The sequence below is a fragment of the Scyliorhinus torazame genome, chromosome 18 (genome assembly GCF_047496885.1).
Source record: "Scyliorhinus torazame isolate Kashiwa2021f chromosome 18, sScyTor2.1, whole genome shotgun sequence".
Classification (NCBI taxonomy): Eukaryota; Metazoa; Chordata; class Chondrichthyes; order Carcharhiniformes; family Scyliorhinidae; genus Scyliorhinus; species Scyliorhinus torazame.
Window position 1 is genome coordinate 59,207,300 of NC_092724.1, and position 24,813 is coordinate 59,232,112.

General features: G+C 57.2%; 1 protein-coding gene across 1 annotated transcript in view; it reads left to right on the forward strand.

Annotated features, from left to right (window-relative positions):
- LOC140395235 (procathepsin L-like) overlaps window positions 1–24,813 on the forward strand; it is an 89,048-nt gene that overhangs the window by 53,100 nt on the left and 11,135 nt on the right. Inside the window, exon 5 of the mRNA XM_072482787.1 lies at window positions 18,959–19,118. Coding sequence (XP_072338888.1) covers window positions 18,959–19,118 — 160 coding nt within the window. The remainder of the gene's footprint in view (window positions 1–18,958; window positions 19,119–24,813) is intronic.

Sequence of the window (24,813 nt, forward strand, 5' to 3'; positions counted from 1 at the left end):
CCCACCATCCTCACCTCCCACACCACCCTCCATCCTCACCTCCCACACCACCCACCACCCTCACCTCCCACACCACCCACCACCATCACCTCCCACGCCTCCCTCACCACCGAACACCCTCACCTCCCACACCACCGAACACCCTCACCTCCCACACCACCCACCACATTCACCTCCGACACCAACCCCCACCCTCACCTCCCACACCACCCACCACCCTCACCTCCCACACCACCCACCACCCTCACCTCCCACACCACCGAACACCCTCACCTCCCACACCACCCACCACCCTCACCTCCCACACCACCGAACACCCTCACCTCCCACACCACCCACCACATTCACCTCCGACACCAACCCCCACCCTCACCTCCCACACCACCCACCACCCTCACCTCCCACACCACCCACCACCCTCACCTCCCACACCACCGAACACCCTCACCTCCCACACCACCCACCACCCTCACCTCCCACACCACCCACCACCCTCACCTCCCACACCACCGAACATCCTCACCTCCCACACCACCCACCATCCTCACCTCCCACACCACCCTCCACCCTCACCTCCCACACCACCCACCACTCTCACCTCCCAGACCACCCACCAACCTCACCTCCCACACCACCCACTAACCTCACCTCCCACACCACCCACCACCCTCACCCCCCACACCACCCACCATCTTCACCTCCCACACCAACCCCCACCCTCACCTCCCACACCACCGACCACCCTCACCTCCGACACCACCCACCATCCTCACCTCCCACACCACCCACCATCCTCACCTCCCACACCACCGAACACCCTCACCTCCCACACCACCCACCATCCTCACCTCCCACACCACCCACCATCCTCACCTCTCACACCACCGAACACACTCACCTCCCACACCACCCAACACCCTCACCTCCCACACCACCCACCACCCTCACTTCTCACACCACCGATCACCCTCACCTCCCACACAACCCACCATCCTCACCTCGCACACCACCGACCACCCTCACCTCCCACACCACCCTCCATCCTCACCTCGCACACCACCGAACACCCTCACCTCCAACACCACCGACCACCCTCACCTCCCACACTACCGAACACCCTCACCTCCCACACCACCCACACTACCCACCATCCTTACCCCCAACACCACCGACCACCCTCACCTCCCACACCACCGAACACACTCACCTCCCACACCACCCAACACCCTCACCTCCCACACCACCCACCACCCTCACCTCCCACACCACCGAACACACTCACCTCCCACACCACCCAACACCCTCACCTCCAACACCACCCACCACCCTCACCTCCCACACCACCGAACACACTCACCTCCCACACCACCCATCATCTTCACCTCCCACACCACCCACCACCCTCACCTCCCACACCACCCACCACCCTCACCTCCCACACCACCCACCATCCTCACCTCCCACACCACCCACCACCCTCACCTCCCACACCACCGACCACCCTCACCTCCCACACCACCCACCATCCTCACCTCCCACACCACCCACCACCCTCACCTCCCACACCACCCACCATCCTCACCTCCCACACGACCCGCCACCCTCACCTCCCACACCACCGAACACCCTCATCTCCCACACCACCCTCCATCCTCACCTCCCACACCACCCTCACTTCCCCCACCACCGACCACCCTCACCTTCCACACCACCGAACACTCTCACCTCCCACACCACCCACGATCCTCGCCTCCCACACCACCGACCACCCTCACCTCCCACACCACCCACCACCCTCACCTTCCACACCACCTAACACTCTCACCTCCCACACCACCCACGATCCTCGCATCCCACACCACCCACCATCCTCACCTCGCACACCACCGACCACCCTCACCTCCCACACCACCCACCACCCTCACCTCCCAGACCACCCACCAACCTCACCTCCCACACCACCCACCACCCTCACCTCCCAGACCACCCACCATCCTCACCTCCCACACCACCCACCAACCTCACCTCCCACACCACCGACCACCCTCACCTCCTACACCACCCACCATCCTCACCTCCCACACCACCGACCACCCTCACCTCCCACACCACCGACCACCCTCACCTCCCACACCACCCACCATCCTCACCTCCCACACCACCGACCACCCTCACCTCCCAGACCACCCACCAACCTCATCTCCCACACCACCCACCATCTTCACCTCCCACACCAACCCCCACCCTCACCTCCCACACCACTCACCACCCTCACCTCCGACACCACCCACCATCCTCACCTCCCACACCACCGACCACCCTCACCTCCGACACCACCCACCATCCTCACCTCCCACACCACCCACCATCCTCACCTCCCACACCACCGACCACCCTCACCTCCCACACCACCCACCACCTTCACCTCCCCCACCACCCACCACCTTCACCTCCCACGCCACCGACCACCCTCACCTCCCACACCACCCACCACCCTCACCTCCCCACCACCCACCACCCTCACCTACCACACCACCCACCACCCTCACCTTCCACGCCACCGAACACCTCACCTCCCCCACCACCGACCACCCTCAACTCCCACACCACCCTCACTTCTCACACGACTGAACACCCTCACCCCCACACCACCGACCACCCTCACCTCCCACACCACCCACCACCCTCACCTCCCACACCACCCACACCACCCACCATCCTCACCCCCCACACGACCCACCACCCTCACCACCCACACCACCGAAAACCCTCACCTCCCACACCACCCACCATCCTCACCCCCCACACGACCCACCATCCTCACCTCCCACACCACCGAACACCCTCACCTCCCACACTAACCCCCACACTCACCTCCCACACTACCCACCACCCTCACCTTCCACACCACCCTCCACCCTCACCTCCCACACCACCCACCACCCTCACCTGCCACACCACCGACCACCCTCACCTCCCACACCACCCACCACCCTCACCTGCCACACCACCCACCACCCTCACCCCCCACACCACCCACCATCCTCACCTCCCACACCACCCACCACCTTCACCTCCCACACCACCGACCACCCTCACCTCCCACACCACCCACCATCCTCACCTCCCACACCACCGACCACCCTCACCTCCCACAACACCCACCATCCTCACCTCCCACACCACCCACCACCCTCACCTCCCACACCACCCACCACCCTCACCTCCCAGACCGCCCACCAACCTCACCTCCCACACCACCCACCAACCTCACCTCCCAGACCACCCACCAACCTCACCTCCCACACCACCCACCACCCTCACCTCCCACACGACCCACCATCCTCACCTCCCACACCACCCACCAACCTCACCTCCCACACCACCCACCAACCTCATCTCCCACACCACCCACCACCTTCACCTCCCACACCAACCCTCACCCTCACCTCCCACACCACTGACCACCCTCACCTCCGACACCACCCACCATCCTCATCTCCCACACCACCCACCATCCTCACCTCCCACACCACCCTCCATCCTCACCTCCCACACCACCCACCACCCTCACCTCCCACACCACCCACCACCATCACCTCCCACACCTCCCTCACCACCGAACACCCTCACCTCCCACACCACCGAACAACCTCACCTCCCACACCACCCACCACCCTCACCTCCCACACCACCCACCACCCTCACCTCCCACACCACCCACCACCCTCCCCTCCCACACCACCCACCACCCTCACCTCCCACACCACCGAACACCCTCACCTCCCACACCACCCACCATCCTCACCTCCCACACCACGCACCACCCTCACCTCCCACCCCCCCCACCCTTACCTCCCACACCACCCACCACCCTCACCTCCCACACCACCGATCACCCTCACCTCCCACACCACCCACCACCCTCACCTCCCACACCACCCACCACCCTCACCTCCCACACCACCCACCACCCTCACCTCCCACACCACCCCCCACCCTTACCTCCCACACCACCCACCACCCTCACCTCCCACACCACCGACCACCCTCACCTCCCACACCACCCACCATCCTCACCTCCCACACCACCCACCACCCTCACCTCCCACACCACCGACCACCCCCACCTCCCACACCACCCACCACCCTCACCTCCCCCACCACCGACCACCCTCACCTTCCACACCACCGAACACCCTCACCGCCCACACCACCGAACACCCTCACCTCCCCCACCACCCACCACCCTCACCTCCCACACCACCGAACACCCTCACTTCTCACACCACCGAACACCCTCACCTCCACCACCACCCACCACCCTCACCTCCCACACCACCCACCATCCTGACCTCCCACACAACCCACCACCCTCACCTCCCACACCACCCACCATCCTCACCTCCCACACCACCGACCACCCTCACCCCCCACACCACCCACCATCCTCACCACCCACACCTCCCACCACCCTCACCTCCCACACCACCCACCATCCTGACCTCCCACACCACCCACCATCCTGACCTCCCACACCACCCACCATCCTCACCTCCCACACCACCCACCATCCTGACCTCCCACACCACCCACCACCCTCACCTCCCACACCACCCACCATCCTCACCCCCCACACCACCCACCATCCTCACCTCCCACACCACCCACCATCCTGACCTCCCACACCACCCACCACCCTCACCTCCCACACCACCCACCATCCTCACCTCCCACACCACCCACCATCCTCACCTCCCACACCACCCACCATCCTGACCTCCCACACCACCCACCACCCTCACCTCCCACACCATCCACCATCCTCACCTCCCACACCACCCACCATCCTCACCTCCCTACACCTCCCACCACCCTCACCTCCCACACCACCGACCACCCTCACCTCCCACACCACCCACCACCCTCACCTCCCACACCACCCACCATCCTCACCTCCCACAGCTCCCACCACCCTCACCTCCCACACCACCGAACACCCTCACCTCCCCCACCACCGACCACCCTCACCTGCCACACCACCGAACATACTCACCTCCCACACCACCCCCTACCCTTACCTCCCACACTACCCACCATCCTCACCTCCCACACCACCCACCACCCTCACCTCCCACACTACCCACCATCCTCACCTCCCACACCACCCACCACCATCACCTCCCACACCACCCACACCACCCACCACCCTCACCTCCCACACCACCGAACACCCTCATCTCCCACACCACCGAACACCCTCACCTCCCACACCAACCCCCACCCTTACCTCCCACACTACCCACCACCCTCACCTCCCACACCACCCACCACCCTCACCTCTCACACCACCCACCACCCTCACCTCTCACACCACCCACCACCCTCACCTCCCACACCACCCTCACCTCCACACCACCCACCATCCTCACCTCTCACACCACCCACCATCCTCACCTCGCACTCCACCCACCACCCTCACCTCCCACACCACCGACCACCCTCACCTCCCACACCACCCACCATCCTCACCTCCCCCACCAGCCTCACGTCTGACACCACCGAACACCCTCATCTCCCACACCACCCACCATCATCACCTCCCACACCACCCACCATCATCACCTCCCACACCACCCACCATCCTCACCTCCCACACCACCCACCATCCTCACCCCCCACACCAGCGAACACACTCACCTCCCACACCACCCACCATCCTCACCTCCCCCACCACCCACCATCCTCACCTCCCACACCACCCACCATCCTCACCCCCCACACCAGCGAACACACTCACCTCCCACACCACCCACCATCCTCACCTCCCACACCACCCACCATCCTCGCCTCCCACACCACCCACCACCCTCACCTCCCACACCACCGACCACCCTCACCTCCCACACCACCCACCATCCTCACCTCCCACACCACCCACCATCCTCACCTCCCACACCACCCACCATCCTCACCCCCCACACCACCCACCATCCTCACCTCCCACACCACCCACCATCCTCACCTCCCACACCACCCACCATCCTCACCTCCCACACCACCCACCATCCTCACCCCCCACACCACCCACCATCCTCACCTCCCACACCACCCACCATCCTCACCTCCCACACCACCCACCATCCTCACCTCCCACACCACCGAACCACCCGCATGCACAACTCCCTTCGTTATGTATACCTGCGGTACAATGAGCTGGGAGCACTGGGTTGTCAGTAACGGCGGGTCTGGTCCATGGGATGGAGGATGATGACAGCCCGCTCTGCGATGAGCTCCATGCTCCACATCGTTAGACAATGTCTGACTCATTCCCACAGTAGCACCTTCCACCTGGATGATCACTGCGTGTGAGATGGCCCGTCCATCGCACGGTCCTGTTGAATAGCTGGGGACGGGGTGATGGGAACGGTCGGGGAAGGGGGGGGCTGCATGGTCCACCCAATGGGCTTCACTCGTCCACCACCCCTCACCCACAGTGACCATCACTGACTGCCCCACCCCCACACCCATCAGACAGAGTAGGTTTGAACGTGGTAACAGGTGTTTAATGTGAAGAGGTTGATGCGCAATCAATTACTCTCAAGACAAAGTGATTCATAACTGAAGGCTTGAATCTGCTAGAACTCTTCCCCAGCAACTTCGATACAGAAAGTGAAGGCTGCTGGGACGGCACAGGCTCCTATACTCCGCCTCTCAGGGCAGAGCTATGTACAATAGCCAATGGTAGACTCCTGGTTCTAACCAATGGTCATCCACCTCTTAGGTACCGCAATACATAGTACTACCACAGAGGTATATACAATCTGTGCCCTAGCCCCTGCAACTAAACTGTGCCCGACACCCGTGCCAACTTAACTGGTGTCTAGCTTTCTGGCCTTACGGACCCTAACACTCCACCAAGGTGGTTCCCCAGACGGTACAGCAGGAGTGAAGGTGGACTGCTTGGACTCCTGCCCTGCGGCGAGAGTCCCCGTTGGTGCTCGTCTCCTGGGGCGGCCTGGCCTGGATGGGCTCGGCTGCTCCTCGGAAGTGCCAGGAGGCGTGGTGCTGCCCTGTTCTGTGCGTTACCCACTAGATGTACCAGGAATAGTAGGGAGGGGGGAGTCCGAGGTGCTGCAGTGTCCGGGACCTCCCCTGCAGGTGTCTCCGGCACCAGCACCTCCTCCTCCCTCGGGGTGCCCGATGGCCCCCGTGCTTCTGCATGGGACAGGGGTGTGAGAGGAGCCAACCCACGAGGCCCCCTCGACACCTGGCGCTGCCAGCCCTGGATGCCCATTCTGGTATCAACAGGGGTCTGCACGTTAGCAGCCATGGAGCACGGCTCCATGTCCGTCTGGGACTGCGCCACCTCCCTCTGGGTCTGTGCGATGCCGGCCAGCACCTGGGCGATGGCGCCGATGCTCTCAGCCATGGCCTGCTGTGACTGGGCCACACTGAGGAGCACCACTTCAACCTGCAGCTGGCTCTGATACATGGTTGCATGTGAGAGGGCGGCCTTGTCCTGGGCCACGGCCCCAGCCTGCACGGAATGCCCCAGGCCTTGCAAAACCTGACCCATGTCTGATATTGCCACCTCCATTGCCTCCACCGCGGATGCCACCCGTGCAGTTTTGGTTTGGGTGGCACGCTGTAGCACCATCGATCACACACGAGGCGAGATTTAGAGAACTTCAATCGAGGCTTTATTGAGCAGACTTGTTCAGACTTGTTTCCCAGCAGCTCAGTCACAGAATGCAGCCGCGGGGAGTAAACCGGGTTCTTATACCCCGCCTATCTGGGTGGAGCCCAGTAGGCAGGTGGACCCAGCATCTGTCCTCCAATAGCTCCTCGGCATTCGTGGTGACCCGTATTACCCCTAATACATACCACCACATTCTCCCCTTGTTAAAAAGGAACCCGGCGGGGTGGTGGGTGGTGGGTGGTAGGGGTTTACAGGGTCGGTACCTTAACCATTGAACTATATACAATCATGCCGCTTTTACTGGGCCACCAAATTATTCACATTTTACCCGATTTGCAGCGTTAATTATTTACAACAATGCCGCTTTACTGGGCCACTGAATTATATACATCTTAAGTTGATTTGATGAGTCGAGATGGTGCTCTGGTCGCCCTTTCCAATTGCCTCAGCCCGGGTGGTGGTGGTGGTGCAGGCTCGGGTCCAGTCGACTCTGGGAGCATTGCGCTGTCCCCCTCTGTTTCCTTACTCCTGGACGGGCCTGGGAGGAGAACTGATCCCCCCGGGAAGGGGGTGGCTGTGGGGTGCACCGGCGGGAGTGAGGGGGAGGTGATTGGTGTTGGGGGGGTGTGGGGAGCTCCGGCGGGAGTCAGGTCCCGCAGAGAGACCGTGTCCTGTCGGCTGTCTGGGTACGCCACGTAGGCGTACTGCGGGTTTGCGTGGAGTAGATGTACCTTCTCCACCAGTGGGTCTGATTTGTGCGCCCGCACATGTTTCCGGAGCAGGATGGGTCCCAGGGCTGCCAGCCAGGTCGGAAGTGACGTTACAGAAGCGGACTTCCTAGGGAAGACAAGGAGGCGCTCGTGAGGCGTTTGGTTAGTGGTGGTACACAGCAGGGACCGGATAGAATGAAGAGCATCCAGGAGTACTTCCTGCCAGCGGGAAGTTGGGAGACTCCTAGACCGTAGGGCCAGTAGGACGGTCTTCCAGACCGTTCCATTCTCCCGCTCTACCTGCCCGTTCCCCTGGGGTTGTAGCTGGTCGTCCTGTTCGAGGCTATGCCCTTACTGAGCAGGAATTGACGCAGCTCGTCACTCATGGAGGAGGACCCCCTATCGCTATGGATGTCGGCGGGCAAACCGAACAAGGTAAAGATGGTGCATAGGGCTTTAATGACCGTGGCCGCGGTCATGTCGGGGCAGGGGATGGCGAAGGGGAAACGGGAGTATTCGTCAACGACGTTAAGAAAGTACGCATTGCGATCGGTGGAGGGGAGGGGGCCTTTGAAGTCCAAACTGAGGCATTCAAAGGGACGGGAAGCCTTTATCAGGTGCACTCTATCTGGCCTGAAAAAATGCGGTTTGCATTCTGCGCAGATTTGGCAGTTCCTGGTGACTGTTCGGACCTCCTCAATGGAGTACGGGAGGTTGCGGGCCTTTATGAAGTGGTAGAAACGAGTGACCCCCGGGTGGCAGAGGTCCTCGTGGAGGGCTTGGAGACGGTCCACTTGTGCGTTGGCACAAGTGCCGCGAGATAGGGCATCGGACGGCTCGTTCAGCTTTCCGGGACGATACAAGATCTCACAATTGTAGGTGGAGAGTTCGATCCTCCACCGCAGGATCTTGTCGTTTTTTATCTTGCCCCGCTGTGCATTATCGAACATGAAGGCTACCGACCGTTGGTCAGTGAGGAGAGTGAATCTCCTACCGGCCAGGTAATGCCTCCAATGTCGCACAGCTTCCACTGTGGCTTGGGCCTCCTTTTCTACTGATGAGTGGCGAATTTCTGAAGCGTGGAGGGTCCGGGAGAAAAAAGCCACGGGTCTGCCGGCTTGGTTGAGCGTGGCCACCTGAGATACGTCGGACGCGTCGCTCTCGACTTGGAATGGGAGGGACTTGTCGATGGCGCGCATCGTGGCCTTTGCGATATCCGCTTTGATGCGGCTGAAGACAGGGGAAAGGTAGTGGACTGGATTAGTGGGCGGGCCTTGTCTGCGTATTGAGGAACCCACTGGGCGTAATAAGAAAAGAAGCCCAGGCAGCGTTTCAGGGCTTTGGCACAGTGGAGGAGAGGGAACTCCATGAGGGGGCGCTTGCGTTCGGGGTCGGGGCCTATCACTCCATTACGCACTACGTAGCCAAGGATGGCTAGACGGTCGGTGCTAAACACACATTTTTCCTCGTTGTAGGTGAGGTTGAGGGCGTTAGCGGTCTGGAGGAATTTGTGGAGGGTGGCGTCGTGGTCCTGCTGGTCGTGGCCGCAGATGGTGACGTTGTCGAGGTACGGGAACGTGGCCCGTAATCCGTGCTGGTCAACCATTCGGTCCATCTCCCGTTGGAAGACCGAGACTCCGTTCGTGATGCCGAATGGAACCCTTAAGAAGTGGTATAGCCGCCCGTCTGCTTCGAAGGCAGTGTACTTGCGGTCACCGGGGCGAATGGGGATCTGGTGGTAGGCGGACTTAAGGTCCACGGTGGAGAAGACCTTGTACTGTGCAATCCGATTGACCATGTCGGATATGCGGGGAAGAGGGTACGCATCTAGCTGCGTGTACCTGTTGATGGTTTGACTGTGGTCTACGACCATCCTTTGCTTCTCCCCTGTCTTCACTACTACCACCTGGGCTCTCCAGGGACTATTGCTGGCCTGGATTATGCCTTCCTTCAGCAGCCGCTGGGCTTCGGACCTGATAAACGTCCGGTCCTGGGCGCTGTACTGTCTGCTCCTAGTGGCGACGGGTAGCAATCCGGGGTGAGGTTCGCAAACAAGGAGGGCGGTTCGACCTTGAGTGACGCGAGGCCGCAGATAGTCAGTGGGGGTATAGGGCCGCCAAATTTGAATGTTAAGCTCTGGAGGTTGCATTGGAAGTCCAACCCCAGGAGGGTGGGAGCGCAGAGGTAGGGAAGGACGTACAGCCGGTACTTTTTGAACTCTCTCCCCTGCACTGTTAGGTTTGCGATGCAGAACCCTTTGATTGCAACGGAGTGGGACCCCGCCGCCAGGAAAATGTTTTGGGTGCTTGGCCAAATTACAAGGGAACAGCGTCTTACCGTGTCCGGGTGAATAAAACTCTCCGTGCTCCCCGAGTCGATCAAACACGGCGTCTCGTGCCCGTTCACCAGCACCTTTGTCGTTGTCGTCTGGAGCGTCCGGGGCCACTGTTTACGGGCCACCGGTCAAGGGTCACTGATGCCAAACGTGGTTGGTGCATCAGATCGTTGTCTTCAGGCAGTGTGGAGCCGTCCACGCTGGGGTCCTTGCCTGTCAGCCAAGATGGCGGCGTCCATGGATCGCACGCGGTCGGGGGTGGACACAATGGCCGCTCCCATGGATCGCACGCGGCCCATGGGTAGTAAGATGGCGGTGCCCGTCCCCCCCTGGTGGTGTCCGGGGCCCAACATGGCAGCGCCCATTGGCCGCCCGTGGGTCGCTGGGGGGGTTGAGTCCGTGGTCCCATTTCTACCCCGGAGATAGCGGCGACCCCATGGGACTGGCATACCGCTGCGTAGTGCCCCTTTTTACCGCAATTTTTGCAGGTGGCCGAGTGGGCCGGGCAGCGCTGGCGGGGGTGTTTTGGCTGCCGCAAAAATAGCAGCGGGGCCCCCCCGGGTGGTCTGGTATTCTGGCTGCGTACGCTTGCGGAGGGGTGGGGTGTTCCAGGGGGTCGGTCGCGGGCAGGGGTCCACGGAGCCCAAGGGGCTGCAGCGCAGTCAGGGGCAGAGGCGCAGGCGTTTTGGGAGGCCACGTCGAGGGAGGCTGCAAGGGCCCGTACCTCTGTGAGTCCGAGAGAGTCTTTCTCTAAAAGTCTCTGGCGAATTTGCGACGATGCCAAACCTGCTACGTAAGCGTCTCTGATCAGGAGGTCCGTATGTTTGTTCGCCGTAACCGCTGGGCAGGTGCAGTTTCTTTCCAGGTTGTTAGAGCATTGAAGAATTTGTCTAGCAATTCCCCGGGGATTTGTCGTCTCGTCGTGAGCTGGTAGCGTGCGTAGACCTGGTTGACGGGCCTAATGTAGATCTCCTTCAGCAAGTTGATCGCCGCTGGGAATTCTTCCGCGTCCTCGATGAGGGAGTAGATTTCGGGACTCACCCTGGAATGCAGGACCTGCATCTTCTGGTCTTTTGTTGGTCTGCCGGGGGCCGTTCGGAGGTATCCCTCCAAGCACGCCAGCCAGTGCTTAAACGTCGATGTTGCGTTAGCTGCTTGGGGGCCGATTCGCAGGCACTTTTTAAGTCTGCTCAATAAATTGTAGCACCATCGATCACACACGAGGCGAGATGTAGAGAACTTTAATCGAGGCTTTATTGAGCAGACTTGTTCAGACTTGTTTCCCAGCAGCTCAGTCACAGAATGCAGCTGCGGGGAGTAAACCGGGTTCTTATACCCCGCCTATCTGGGTGGAGACCAGTAGGCGGGAGATCCAATCGGGACCCAGCATCTGTCCTCCAATAGCTCCTCGGCATTCGTGGTGTACCGTATTACCCCTAATACATACCACCACACACGCATGACCGGCACCACTCCCTGCTCCTGCAGGCAGTTGGACTCCTCCACCTACACCAGCAGGTGCTGGACGTTGGCCGCCATCCCCTCCTCTTGTCCCTTGGTCACTGCCTGCACCTGCACTGCAGGTGGTAATTGATCATCCAGGTGCCCGGGACCCATCTGGGTGTGTCTGTCCCCTGTGTGTCTGTCCCCTGTGTGTCTGTCCCCTGTGTGTCTGCCCCCTGTGTGTCTGTCCCCTGTGTGTCTGCCCCCTGTGTGTCTGTCCCCTGTGTGTCTGCCCCCTGTGTGTCTGCGCCCTGTGTGTCTGTCCCCTGTGTGTCTTTCCCCTGTGTGTCTGTCCCCTGTGTGTCTGTCCCCTGTGCGTCTGTCCCCTGTGTGTCTGTCCCCAGTGTGTCTGTTCCCTGTGTGTCTGTCTCCTGTGTGTTTGCCCCTGTGTGTCTGTCCCCTGTGTGTCTGCCCCCTGTGTGTCTGTCTCCTGTGTGTCTGTCCCCTGTGTGTCTGTCTCCTGTGTGTCTGCCCCCTGTGTGTCTGTCCCCTGTGTGTCTGTCCCCTGTGTGTCTGTCCCCTGTGTGTCTGGCCCCTGTGCGTCTGTCCCCTGTGTGTCTGTCCCCTGTGCGTCTGTCCCCTGTGTGTCTGTCCCCTGTGTGCCTGTCCCCTGTGTGTCTGTCTCCTGTGTGTCTGTCCCCTGAGGTGTGGTCCCCTGTGTGTTTGTCCCCTGTGTGTCTGTCCCCTGTGTGTATGTCCCCTGTGCTTCTGCCCCATGTGTGTCTGTCCCCTGTGTGTCTGTCCCCTGAGGTGTGGTCCCCTGTGCGTCTGCCCCCTGTGTGTCTGTCCCCTGTGTGTCTGTCTCCTGTGTGTCTGTCCCTGTGTGTCTGTCCCCTGTGTGTCTGCGCCCTGTGTGTCTGTCCCCTGTGTGTCTGTCCCCTGTGTGTCTGTCCACTGTGTGTCTGTCCCCTGAGGTGTGGTCCCCTGTGTGTCTGTCCCCTGTGTCTCTGTCTCCTGTGTGTCTGTCCCCTGTGTGTCTGCCCCCTGTGTGTCTGTCCCCTGTGTGTCTGTCTCCTGTGTGTCTGTCTCCTGTGCATCTGTCCCCTGTGTGTCTGTCTCCTGTGTGTCTGTCCCCTGTGTCTCTGTCTCCTGTGTGTCTGTCCCCTGTGTGCCTGCCCCCTGTGTGTCTGTCCCCTGTGTGTCTGCCCCCTGTGTGTCTTTCCCTTGTATGTCTGTCCCCTGTGTGTCTGCCTCCTGTGTGTCTGTCTCCTGTGTGCCTGTCCCCTGTGTGTCTGTCACCTGTGTGTCTGTCTCCTTTGTGTCTGTCCCCTGTGCGTCTGCCCCCAGTGTGTCTGTCCCCTGTGTGTCTGTCCCCTGTGTGTCTGTCCCCTGTGTGTCTGCCCCCTGTGCGCCTGCCCCCTGTGTGTCTGTCCCCTGTGCGTCTGCCCCCTGTGTGTCTGTCCCCTGTGTGTCTGTCCCCTGTGTGTCTGTCCCCTGTGTGTCTGTCCCCTGTGTGTCTGCCCCCTGTGCGTCTGTCCCCTGTGTGTCTGTCCACTGAGGTGTGGTCCCCTGTGTGTCCGTCCCCTGTGTGTCTGTCCCCTGTGTGTCTGTCCCCTGTGTGTCTGTCTCCTGTGTGTCTGCCCTCTGTGCGTCTGTCTCCTTTGTGTCTGTCTCCTGTGCGTCTGTCCCCTGTATGTCTGTCTCCTGTGTGTCTGTCCCCTGTGCCTCTGTCTCCTGTGTGTCTGTCCCCTGTGTGTCTGCTCCTGTGTGTCTGTCCCCTGTGTGTCTGCCCCCTGTATGTCTGTCCCCTGTGTGTCTGCCCCCTGTGTGTCTGTCCCCTGTATGTCTGTCCCCTGTGTGTCTGTCTCCTGTGTGTCTGTCTCCTGTGTGTCTGTCCCCTGTGTGTCTGTCCCCTGTGTGTCTGTCTCCTGTGTGTCTGTCCCCTGTGCGTCTGCCCCCAGTGTGTCTGTCCCCTGTGTGTCTGTCCCCTGTGTGTCTGTCCCCTGTGTGTCTGCCCCCTGTGCGTCTGCCCCCTGTGTGTCTGTCCCCTGTGTGTCTGCCCCCTGTGCGTCTGTCCCCTGTGTGTCTGTCCCCTGAGGTGTGGTCCCCTGTGTGTCTGACCCTGTGTGTCTGTCCCCTGTGTGTCTGTCCCCTGTTTGTCTGTCTCCTGTGTGTCTGCCCCCTGTGCGTCTGTCTCCTGTGTGTCTGTTTCCTGTGTGTCTGCCTCCTGTGTGTCTGTCCCCTGTGTGTCTGCCCCCTGTGTGTCTGTCCGCTGTGTGTCTGCCCCCTGTGTGTCTGCCCCCTGTGCGTCTGTCCCCTGTGTGTCTGTCCCCTGTGTGTCTGTCTCCTGTGTGTCTGTCCCCTGTGTGTCTGTCCCCTGAGTGTCTGTCTCCTGTGTGTCTGCCCCCTGTGTGTCTGCCCCCTGTGCGTCTGCCCCCTGTGCGTCTGCCTCCTGTGTGTCTGCCCCCTGTGTGTCTGTCTCCTGTGTGTCTGCCCCCTGTGCGTCTGCCCCCTGTGCGTCTGCCCCCTGTGTGCCTGTCTCCTGTGTGTCTGTCCCCTGTGTGTCTGTCCGCTGTGTGTCTGCCCCCTGTGTGTCTGCCCCCTGTGTGTCTGTCCCCTGTGTGCCTGTCCCCTGTGCGTCTGTCCCCTGTGTGTCTGTCCACTGAGGTGTGGTCCCCTGTGTGTCCGTCCCCTGTGTGTCTGTCCCCTGTGTGTCTGTCCCCTGTGTCTCTGTCTCCTGTGTGTCTGTCCCCTGTGTGCCTGCCCCCTGTGTGTCTGTCCCCTGTGTGTCTGCCCCCTGTGTGTCTTTCCCTTGTATGTCTGTCCCCTGTGTGTCTGCCTCCTGTGTGTCTGTCTCCTGTGTGCCTGTCCCCTGTGTGTCTGTCACCTGTGTGTCTGTCTCCTTTGTGTCTGTCCCCTGTGCGTCTGCCCCCAGTGTGTCTGTCCCCTGTGTGTCTGTCCCCTGTGTGTCTGTCCCCTGTGTGTCTGCCCCCTGTGCGCCTGCCCCCTGTGTGTCTGTCCCCTGTGCGTCTGCCCCCTGTGTGTCTGTCCCCTGTGTGTCTGTCCCCTGTGTGTCTGTCCCCTGTGTGTCTGTCCCCTGTGTGTCTGCCCCCTGTGCGTCTGTCCCCTGTGTGTCTGTCCACTGAGGTGTGGTCCCCTGTGTGTCCGTCCCCTGTGTGTCTGTCCCCTGTGTGTCTGTCCCCTGTGTGTCTGTCTCCTGTGTGTCTGCCCTCTGTGCGTCTGTCTCCTTTGTGTCTGTCTCCTGTGCGTCTGTCCCCTGTATGTCTGTCTCCTGTGTGTCTGTCCCCTGTGCCTCTGTCTCCTGTGTGTCTGTCCCCTGTGTGTCTGCTCCTGTGTGTCTGTCCCCTGTGTGTCTGCCCCCTGTATGTCTGTCCCCTGTGTGTCTGCCCCCTGTGTGTCTGTCCCCTGTATGTCTGTCCCCTGTGTGTCTGTCTCCTGTGTGTCTGTCTCCTGTGTGTCTGTCCCCTGTGTGTCTGTCCCCTGTGTGTCTGTCTCCTGTGTGTCTGTCCCCTGTGCGTCTGCCCCCAGTGTGTCTGTCCCCTGTGTGTCTGTCCCCTGTGTGTCTGTCCCCTGTGTGTCTGCCCCCTGTGCGTCTGCCCCCTGTGTGTCTGTCCCCTGTGTGTCTGCCCCCTGTGCGTCTGTCCCCTGTGTGTCTGTCCCCTGAGGTGTGGTCCCCTGTGTGTCTGACCCTGTGTGTCTGTCCCCTGTGTGTCTGTCCCCTGTTTGTCTGTCTCCTGTGTGTCTGCCCCCTGTGCGTCTGTCTCCTGTGTGTCTGTTTCCTGTGTGTCTGCCTCCTGTGTGTCTGTCCCCTGTGTGTCTGCCCCCTGTGTGTCTGTCCGCTGTGTGTCTGCCCCCTGTGTGTCTGCCCCCTGTGCGTCTGTCCCCTGTGTGTCTGTCCCCTGTGTGTCTGTCTCCTGTGTGTCTGTCCCCTGTGTGTCTGTCCCCTGAGTGTCTGTCTCCTGTGTGTCTGCCCCCTGTGTGTCTGCCCCCTGTGCGTCTGCCCCCTGTGCGTCTGCCTCCTGTGTGTCTGCCCCCTGTGTGTCTGTCTCCTGTGTGTCTGCCCCCTGTGCGTCTGCCCCCTGTGCGTCTGCCACCTGTGTGCCTGTCTCCTGTGTGTCTGTCCCCTGTGTGTCTGTCCGCTGTGTGTCTGCCCCCTGTGTGTCTGCCCCCTGTGTGTCTGTCCCCTGTGTGCCTATCCCCTGTGCGTCTGTCCCCTGTGTGTCTGTCCACTGAGGTGTGGTCCCCTGTGTGTCCGTCCCCTGTGTGTCTGTCCCCTGTGTGTATGTCCCCTGTGTGTCTGTCTCCTGTGTGTCTGCCCCCTGTGCGTCTGTCTCCTTTGTGTCTGTCTCCTGTGCGTCTGTCCCCTGTATGTCTGTCTCCTGTGTGTCTGTCCCCTGTGCCTCTGTCTCCTGTGTGTCTGTCCCCTGTGTGTCTGCTCCTGTGTGTCTGTCCCCTGTGTGTCTGCCCCCTGTGTGTCTGTCCCCTGTGTGTCTGCCCCCTGTGTGTCTGTCCCCTGTATGTCTGTCCCCTGTGTGTCTGTCTCCTGTGTGTCTGTCTCCTGTCTGTCTGTCCCCTGTGTGTCTGTCCCCTGTGTGTCTGTCTCCTGTGTGTCTGTCCCCTGTGCGTCTGCCCCCAGTGTGTCTGTCCCCTGTGTGTCTGTCCCCTGTGTGTCTGTCCCCTGTGTGTCTGCCCCCTGTGCTCCTGTCCCCTGTGTGTCTGTTCCCTGTGCGTCTGCCCCCTGTGTGTCTGTCCCCTGTGTGTCTGCCCCCTGTGCGTCTGTCCCCTGTGTGTCTGTCCCCTGAGGTGTGGTCCCCTGTGTGTCTGTCCCCTGTGTGTCTGTCCCCTGTGTGTCTGTCCCCTGTTTGTCTGTCTCCTGTGTGTCTGCCCCTGTGCGTCTGTCTCCTGTGTGTCTGTTTCCTGTGTGTCTGCCTCCTGTGTTTCTGTCCCGTGTGTCTGACCCCTGTGTTTCTGTCCCCTGGGTCGTGGTCTCCTGTGTGTCTGTCCCCTATGTGTCTGTCCCCTGTGTGTCTGTCCCGTGTGTCTGTCCCCTGTGTGTCTGTCCTCTGTGTGTTTGTCCCCTGTGTGTCTGTCCCCCGTTAGAACAGTTTAAGTTTGGGGTGTGACCTATTCACAGTTATTAATGTTTCATGGGCCATTTCAAAGTTGGTGTGAAATCTATTTGAAAGATCGGCCTGTATATCAACCTGGTCATTTGGTCAGAGAGGTGTTTACTCTTTAGGAATGTAATTGAAGCTGCAACTTGATTTGAATATTGGGCTGTAATTAAGAAGCAATTTGGTTTGAAACAGTTCTCTGTGAATATTTGTGTAAACTGCCTTTCGTGCTGGTGTTGTTTCTCTCGCAGTCACTGTTCTCACTGTTACACTGAGACAATGCGCCAGTGTACGTGTGTGCGTGAGCAGCCGTTCCGCACTGGGGACGTGCTGGGGGCAATGCTAACTCTCCTTTATCTAAAGTGGCATTGAGCAGCAAGGAAATGCAGAGTGGCAGTGAGGACGATGCAAAATGTAGCAATCCATCCTCACCATCCTGTGCTAAGAATTGTAGAGAGGGGTGATGAGGGTCTCGAGAGAGAGAGATACAGAAAATCCTGTGCTCAGGAGAGTATCATAGGATCCCTATATTGCAAAGGAGGCCATTCGGCCCATCGAGTCTGTACTGATCCTCTGAAAGAGCACCCTACCCAAGCCCGATCCCCCACCTTATCCCCGCAACCCCTCCTAGGGGCAATTCAGCATAGCCAACCCACCTAACCTGCACATTCTTTGGTCTGTGGGAGGAAACCGGCGAACGTAAAGGAAACCCACGCAGACACGGGGAGAATCTGCAAACTCCACACAGACAGTTGCCCAAGGTCAGATTCGAACCCGGGGCTCTGCCACTGTGAGGCAGCAGTGCTAATCACTGTGCCACCATGCCACCCAAAACAAAGCTGAGAAGTTTGAGAGTATCATTATGAAAATTGTTTCTCAGATTTGTTAATTTTTTAAAAAATGGAATTGCTGCTAATTGTTTCTTGAATTTTGGATTGGGGAGTTGAGCAGTTTCGTTCCCAAGGATAAAATCGCACTGCAGTTTCTGATTCTGGGCACTGAACGGATCATTTACAAGTGTCACTGTTTCCCATTGAAATGGAGTCAGTGTGAGGGTATTACAAGAGCTGCTCATTCTAATACAGGGCAACGTAACACACTCGGGTCTGTTTTATACATTGGGAGCCGTCTAACGCTTATTCTAACAACAGGCTTTGAACACCTGGCCAAATTTTCCATTTTCTCTTCGAAATGCTGGCTCAGATGGACAAAGAGGCGTGCAGCTCACTGGCAGTGCAGCTGGCCTTTCTCACCCTATTGTCCCGCACTTCAGAAGAAATAAATACTGCATCCGCTTCCCATGCTAAGGGGGAGGGGGACCTGAAAAAGCCAATAAGTCCGAGTTACGATAGCCCCAGTTAAGAAAAAGAGGAATCCCCCCACCCCCACCCTATGCACACAGGAACACCCACACCATGGTAACGCCCAGCATGGAGAGAGAATGCCATCCCGTGGACATGGGAACCCCCCAATGGAGTTCCCAGGACAAAAAGCCCACATGGCACTGCCAAGTGATGTTGTGGGACTTCTTAAATCTCCTGAGCAATACAGCGGTGAAAGCCACTGTGCAATGTCCCCCTTCACGCTCACTGTCACACTCTGCAATTTTTTTCACAATTTGTTTGACTCTTAGGAGGGACCATGCAGATTTCAGAGAGATAAGTTTGTTGTCACAATCAGAGGCTTGAGAAAAATCGAACGAAGCGCACGGCATTTGCAGAAAGCAGTGAAAAAGACTGGACCAATAGCTGTTGCAATTGATGCAAGTGAACCTTTCCGCTGGTACAAACGAGGTAAGAGGCAGAAACTTTTTTATTATTAATTATTTCTCAATATTCAGAATGGAAATGACCGCACCCCTTCACCTCGTTCATGTTTTCCACCTCCAGTTCTCCATACTCTCCAGTGCTGTCAAACACCATGGGGTAAAAATTATCGGGATGGACAATTTATCTGCACCCATTCGCAGTGATACAGGCAGCTCAGAAACTTGGTGCTGCTGCTAATTTAACTGATAGTGATGAGTAGCTCAGTGCTGACGTGCTGCTGAATGTCTGTTACCCTCAGCAAAGAACCAGGCTTGTCTGAGGTTAGCACCATTTAAAGTGAGTTTGGACGACTTAAACCCAACCTGCAGCTCTGAAAGGAGCAGGTGCTGGAACTCAGGCAGAGACTCTGAGCACAAAGAGAAGTGGAAATGGTGCAACAGGCCAGGCAGCAGCCCCGAGTGTTGTCTTGGGTGTTTCCGATGCACAAATGATCCAACACGGCTGTAGATGGTACAACTCTGTTTTATTGTCTTAAACAATGACAACTACTAACTGCTGGCTTGGGTACGTGCTTCACCAGCTAACCTGTGGACCCAGCCCTATTACTATCTTGGTGAGGCACTCAGCACATGGTCTATGTCTGAGTGGCACGCTGTGAGATCTGTGCTCTGAGCTATCTCCTGGTAGGATGAGTGGGAACTGTGGTGTTCGCTGTTTTATAGTGCGTGTGAGGTCCCCGTCCTTCAGGGGACCAGGAGACCCTCCAGACAGACATTGAGAAGGCAGTGGGAGCAGGCAGTGTCACAGTCAATGCCAGCAATCTAGTTCCGAGGACCTGGAGGCAGAGACACAAAATGTTCGATGACTCCCACATGAGCGGTCAAGGTGAGTGAATTTGTTACATGCTGTATACATACAAAAGCACCACTAGCCTCACACACTGCCCCATTCACCACACCCACTTCACTCACCTCCTAAAAACATCCAACACAATCATAGCTCACATGTCTCCACCCCACCCGCACACAGTTAACACCAATGCAAACATCACACCCACATCTCACAGCTTGCACACCCTGCCAGATATTCAACCATGAAAGCCACATCACCCAAACAGATTGCAACAAACTCAGTGACACACCTCCCTCTGTCTTGCAGGACAAGGTGGCCCATAACCAGAGGCAACAGCACCAAACCGGCAGAGACTAGCCTGGCAGTATGGGGGCCCGATACCGGAAATAATTGGTGCAGCCACAACTGAGGCTGTGGCCAGTGGTGGGGGTGAAACAATAGAGGATGATGGCTTCTTCCTCCCAAATCCACCTCACATCCCATTTCTCCCTCATCCCACAACCTCTGGTGGTTTACAAGCTGCAGATGGTATATTTGTGAACCTCTTGCTTTCCTCCACTTGCTTCACCCGAACCCTACCCCTGCCCCTCTATCATAGAACATAGAACATAGAAAATACAGCACAGAACAGGCCCTTCGGCCCACGATGTTGTGCCGAACCTTTGTCCTAGATTAATCATAGATTATCATTGAATTTACAGTGCAGAAGGAGGCCATTCGGCCCTTTGAGTCTGCACCAGCTCTTGGAAAGAGCACCCTACCCAAACTCAACACCTCCACCCAACACCAAGGGCAATTTGGACATTAAGGGCAATTTATCATTGGCCAATTCACCTAACCCGCACATCTTTGGACTGTGGGAGGAAACCGGAGCACCCGGAGGAAACCCACGCAGACACGGGGAGGACGTGCAGACTCCGCACAGACAATGACCCAAGCCGGAATCGAACCTGGGACCATGGATCTGTGAAGCAATTGTGCTATCCACAATGCTAACGTGCTGCCCTTAAGAACAAATAAATCTACACTATATAATTTTCCCGTAATCCATGTACCTATCCAACAGCTGCTTGAAGGTCCCAAATGTTTCCGACTCAACTACTTCCACAGGCAGTGCATTCCATGCCCCCACTACTCTCTGGGTAAAGAACCTACCTCTGATATCCCTCCTATATCTTCCACCTTTCACCTTAAATTTATGTCCCCTTGTAATGGTGTGTTCCACCTGGGGAAAAAGTCTCTGACTGTCTACTCTATCTATTCCCCTGATCATCTTATAAACCTCTATCAAGTCGCCCCTCATCCTTCTCCGCTCTAATGAGAAAAGGCCTAGCACCCTCAACCTTTCCTCGTAAGACCTACTCTCCATTCCAGGCAACATCCTGGTAAATCTTCTTTGCACCTTTTCCAGAGCTTCCACATCCTTCCTAAAATGAGGCGACCAGAACTGTACACAGTACTCCAAATGTGGCCTTACCAAAGTTTTGTACAGCTGCATCATCACCTCACGGCTCTTAAATTCAATCCCTCTGTTAATGAACGCGAGCACACTATAGGCCTTCTTCACAGCTCTATCCACTTGAGTGGCAACTTTCAAAGATGTATGAACATAGACTCCAAGGTCTCTCTGCTCCTCCACAATGCCAAGAACTCTACCGTTAACCCTGTATTCCGCATTCATATTTGTCCTTCCAAAATGGACAACCTCACACTTTTCAGGGTTAAACTCCATCTGCCACTTCTCAGCCCAGCTCTGCATCCTATCTATGTCTCTTTGCAGCCGACAACAGCCCTCCTTACTATCCACAACTCCACCAATCTTCGTATCGTCTGCAAATTTACTGACCCACCCTTCAACTCCCTCATCCAAGTCATTAATGAAAATCACAAACAGCAGAGGACCCAGAACTGATCCCTGCGGTACACCACTGGTAACTGGGATCCAGGCTGAATATTTGCCATCCACCACCACTCTCTGACTTCTATCGGTTAGCCAGTTCGTTATCCAACTGGCCAAATTTCCCACTATCCCATGCCTCCTTACTTTGTGCAGAAGCCTACCATGGGGAACTTTATCAAATGCCTTACTAAAATCCATGTACACTACATCCACTGCTTTACCTTCATCCACATGCTTGGTCACCTCCTCAAAGAATTCAATAAGATTTGTAAGGCAAGACCTACCCCTCACAAATCCGTGCTGACTATCCCGAATCAAGCAGTGTCTTTCCAGATGCTCAGAAATCCTATCCTTCAGTACCCTTTCCATTACTTTGCCTACCACCGAAGTAAGACTAACTGGCCTGTAATTCCCAGGGTTATCCCTAGTTCCTTTTTTGAACAGGGGCACGACATTCGCCACTCTCCAATCCCCTGGTACCACCCCTGTTGACAGTGAGGACGAAAAGATAATTGCCAACGGCTCTGCAATTTCATCTCTTGCTTCCCATAGAATCCTTGGATATATCCCGTCAGGCCCGGGGGACTTGTCTATCCTCAAGTTTTTCAAAATGCCCAACACATCTTCCTTCCTAACAAGTATTTCCTCGAGCTTACCAATCTGTTTCACACTGTCCTCTCCAACAATATCGCCCCTCTCATTTGTAAATACAGAAGAAAAGTACTCATTCAAGACCTCTCCTATCTCTTCAGACTCAATACACATTCTCCCGCTACTATCCTTGATCGGACCTACCCTCGCTCTAGTCATTCTCATATTTCTCACATATGTGTAAAAGGCCTTGGGGTTTTCCTTGATCCTACCCGCCAAAGATTGTTCATGCCCTCTCTTAGCTCTCCTAATCCCTTTCTTCTGTTCCCTCCTGGCTATCTTGTATCCCTCCAATGCCCTGTCTGAACCTTGTTTCTTCAGCCTTACATAAGTCACCTTTTTTCTCTTAACAAGACATTCAACCTCTCTTGTCAACCATGGTTCCCTCACTCGACCATCTCTTCCCTGCCTGACAGGGACATACATATCAAGGACAGGTAGCACCTGTTCCTTAAACAAGTTCCACATTTCACTTGTGTCCTTCCCTGCCAGCCTATGTTCCCAACTTATGCACTTCAATTCTTGTCTGACAACATCGTATTTACCCTTCCCCCAATTGTAAACCTTGCCCTGTTGCACGTACCTATCCCTCTCCATTACTAAAGTGAAAGTCACAGAATTGTGGTCACTATCTCCAAAATGCTCCCCCACTAACAAATCTATCACTTGCCCTGGCTCATTACCCAGTACTAAATCCAATATTGCCCCTCCTCTGGTCGGACAATCTACATACTGTGTTAGAAAAGCTTCCTGGACACACTGCACAAACACCACCCCATCCAAACTATTTGATCTCAAGAGTTTCCACTCAATATTTGGGAAGTTAAAGTCGCCCATGACTACTACCCTATGACTTCTGCACCTTTCCAAAATCTGTTTCCCAATCTGTTCCTCCACATCTCTGCTACTATTGGGGGGCCTATAGAAAACTCCTAACAAGGTGACTGCTCCTTTCCTATTTCTGACTTCAACCCATACTACCTCAATAGGGTGATACTCCTCGAACTGCCTTTCTGCAGCTGTTATACTATCTCTAATTAATAATGCCACCCCCCTACCTCTTTTACCACCCTCCCTAATCTTATTGAAACATCTATAACCAGGGACCTCCAACAACCATTTCTGCCCCTCTTCTATCCAAGTTTCCGTGATGGCCACCACATCGTAGTCCCAAGTACCGATCCATGCCTTAAGTTCACCCACCTTATTCCTGATGCTTCTTGCGTTGAAGTATACACACTTCAACCCATCTCCGTGCCTGCAAATATCCTGTCAGATAGACAAGAACTGCCACCTGGTCAAGAACTGGTGCAGGATCCTGAAGTGCAAGAGGAACAAGAGATGAAGAAGGAACACCACCATTCAATCTCACACTCACAGGCAGCAGCTCAGATACTGGCACTGAGTGAACGATAGAGGGTGGCACAGGGACAGGATCTGCACGGGGTGAGTCACTGGGCTGTAGCCAGGACAGTGGGAAAGGATAGTGTGGGTGCCAGCTCACCTGCGGTTTCAGATGGTTTCTGCTGCGGAGAACTTAGACTCAACCAGGAAACAAAGAAGAAAAAGTTGACAGGCATGTGCATCAGGATACTTGGTGCATTGTCAGACCTGGTCTGCTGTCAGTGTGAATGGACATGGATGTGGTCCAATTCCATCCTCGGACAGGACTCTACACAAAACATGGTGCCCAACCTTTCCAGCATGGAATTGCTGACCAACCCCATGAGAACCCCTGTGGCCTGACCGTGATACAGTCTCTGATGGCTGGTGATTGCTGAATGGTCAGAGGTCAATACACATTGGAGGGTATTTTATGCAGGTGACAGGGGTCTTTACTGTTTGCTGCAGAGACCCACGTTGTTCCCTTTGAGGAAAGCGTGCCGAATAATGGACCAATCAGGCCATTGGTGGGCGCTCCACAGGACTCCAAGCTCAGGAAGCCCCTCCCACCAACATCTGCCAGCCAATCAGTCGTAAACATTATTTTTCCCCTCAGTATCCCCTAGAAGGCAGCAGTGTCTCAGAGCGACTCAGGGAAGTCACAGGAAGGGGTTGTGGGGGGAGTTTGTGGAGTAAGGAACAAGAGCAGGTTGTTGGCTTTCAGCGGTCTTGCCTCACGTGCCCGTCCTGATGCTGGGTCACTCGATCAAGCACTGAGTGCCTCTGAATGAGGAATTCCCCCTGGGAGACCACAAGAAGCCGGCACAGGTTTGCTCATCGTGCTCCCCGCTTGGTGACAGGTCCGCTTGCGTCTGGATTAATACCAGCGACAGCAGAATGAGACCCATCAGTTGGCATCAGTAACCCAGTTAA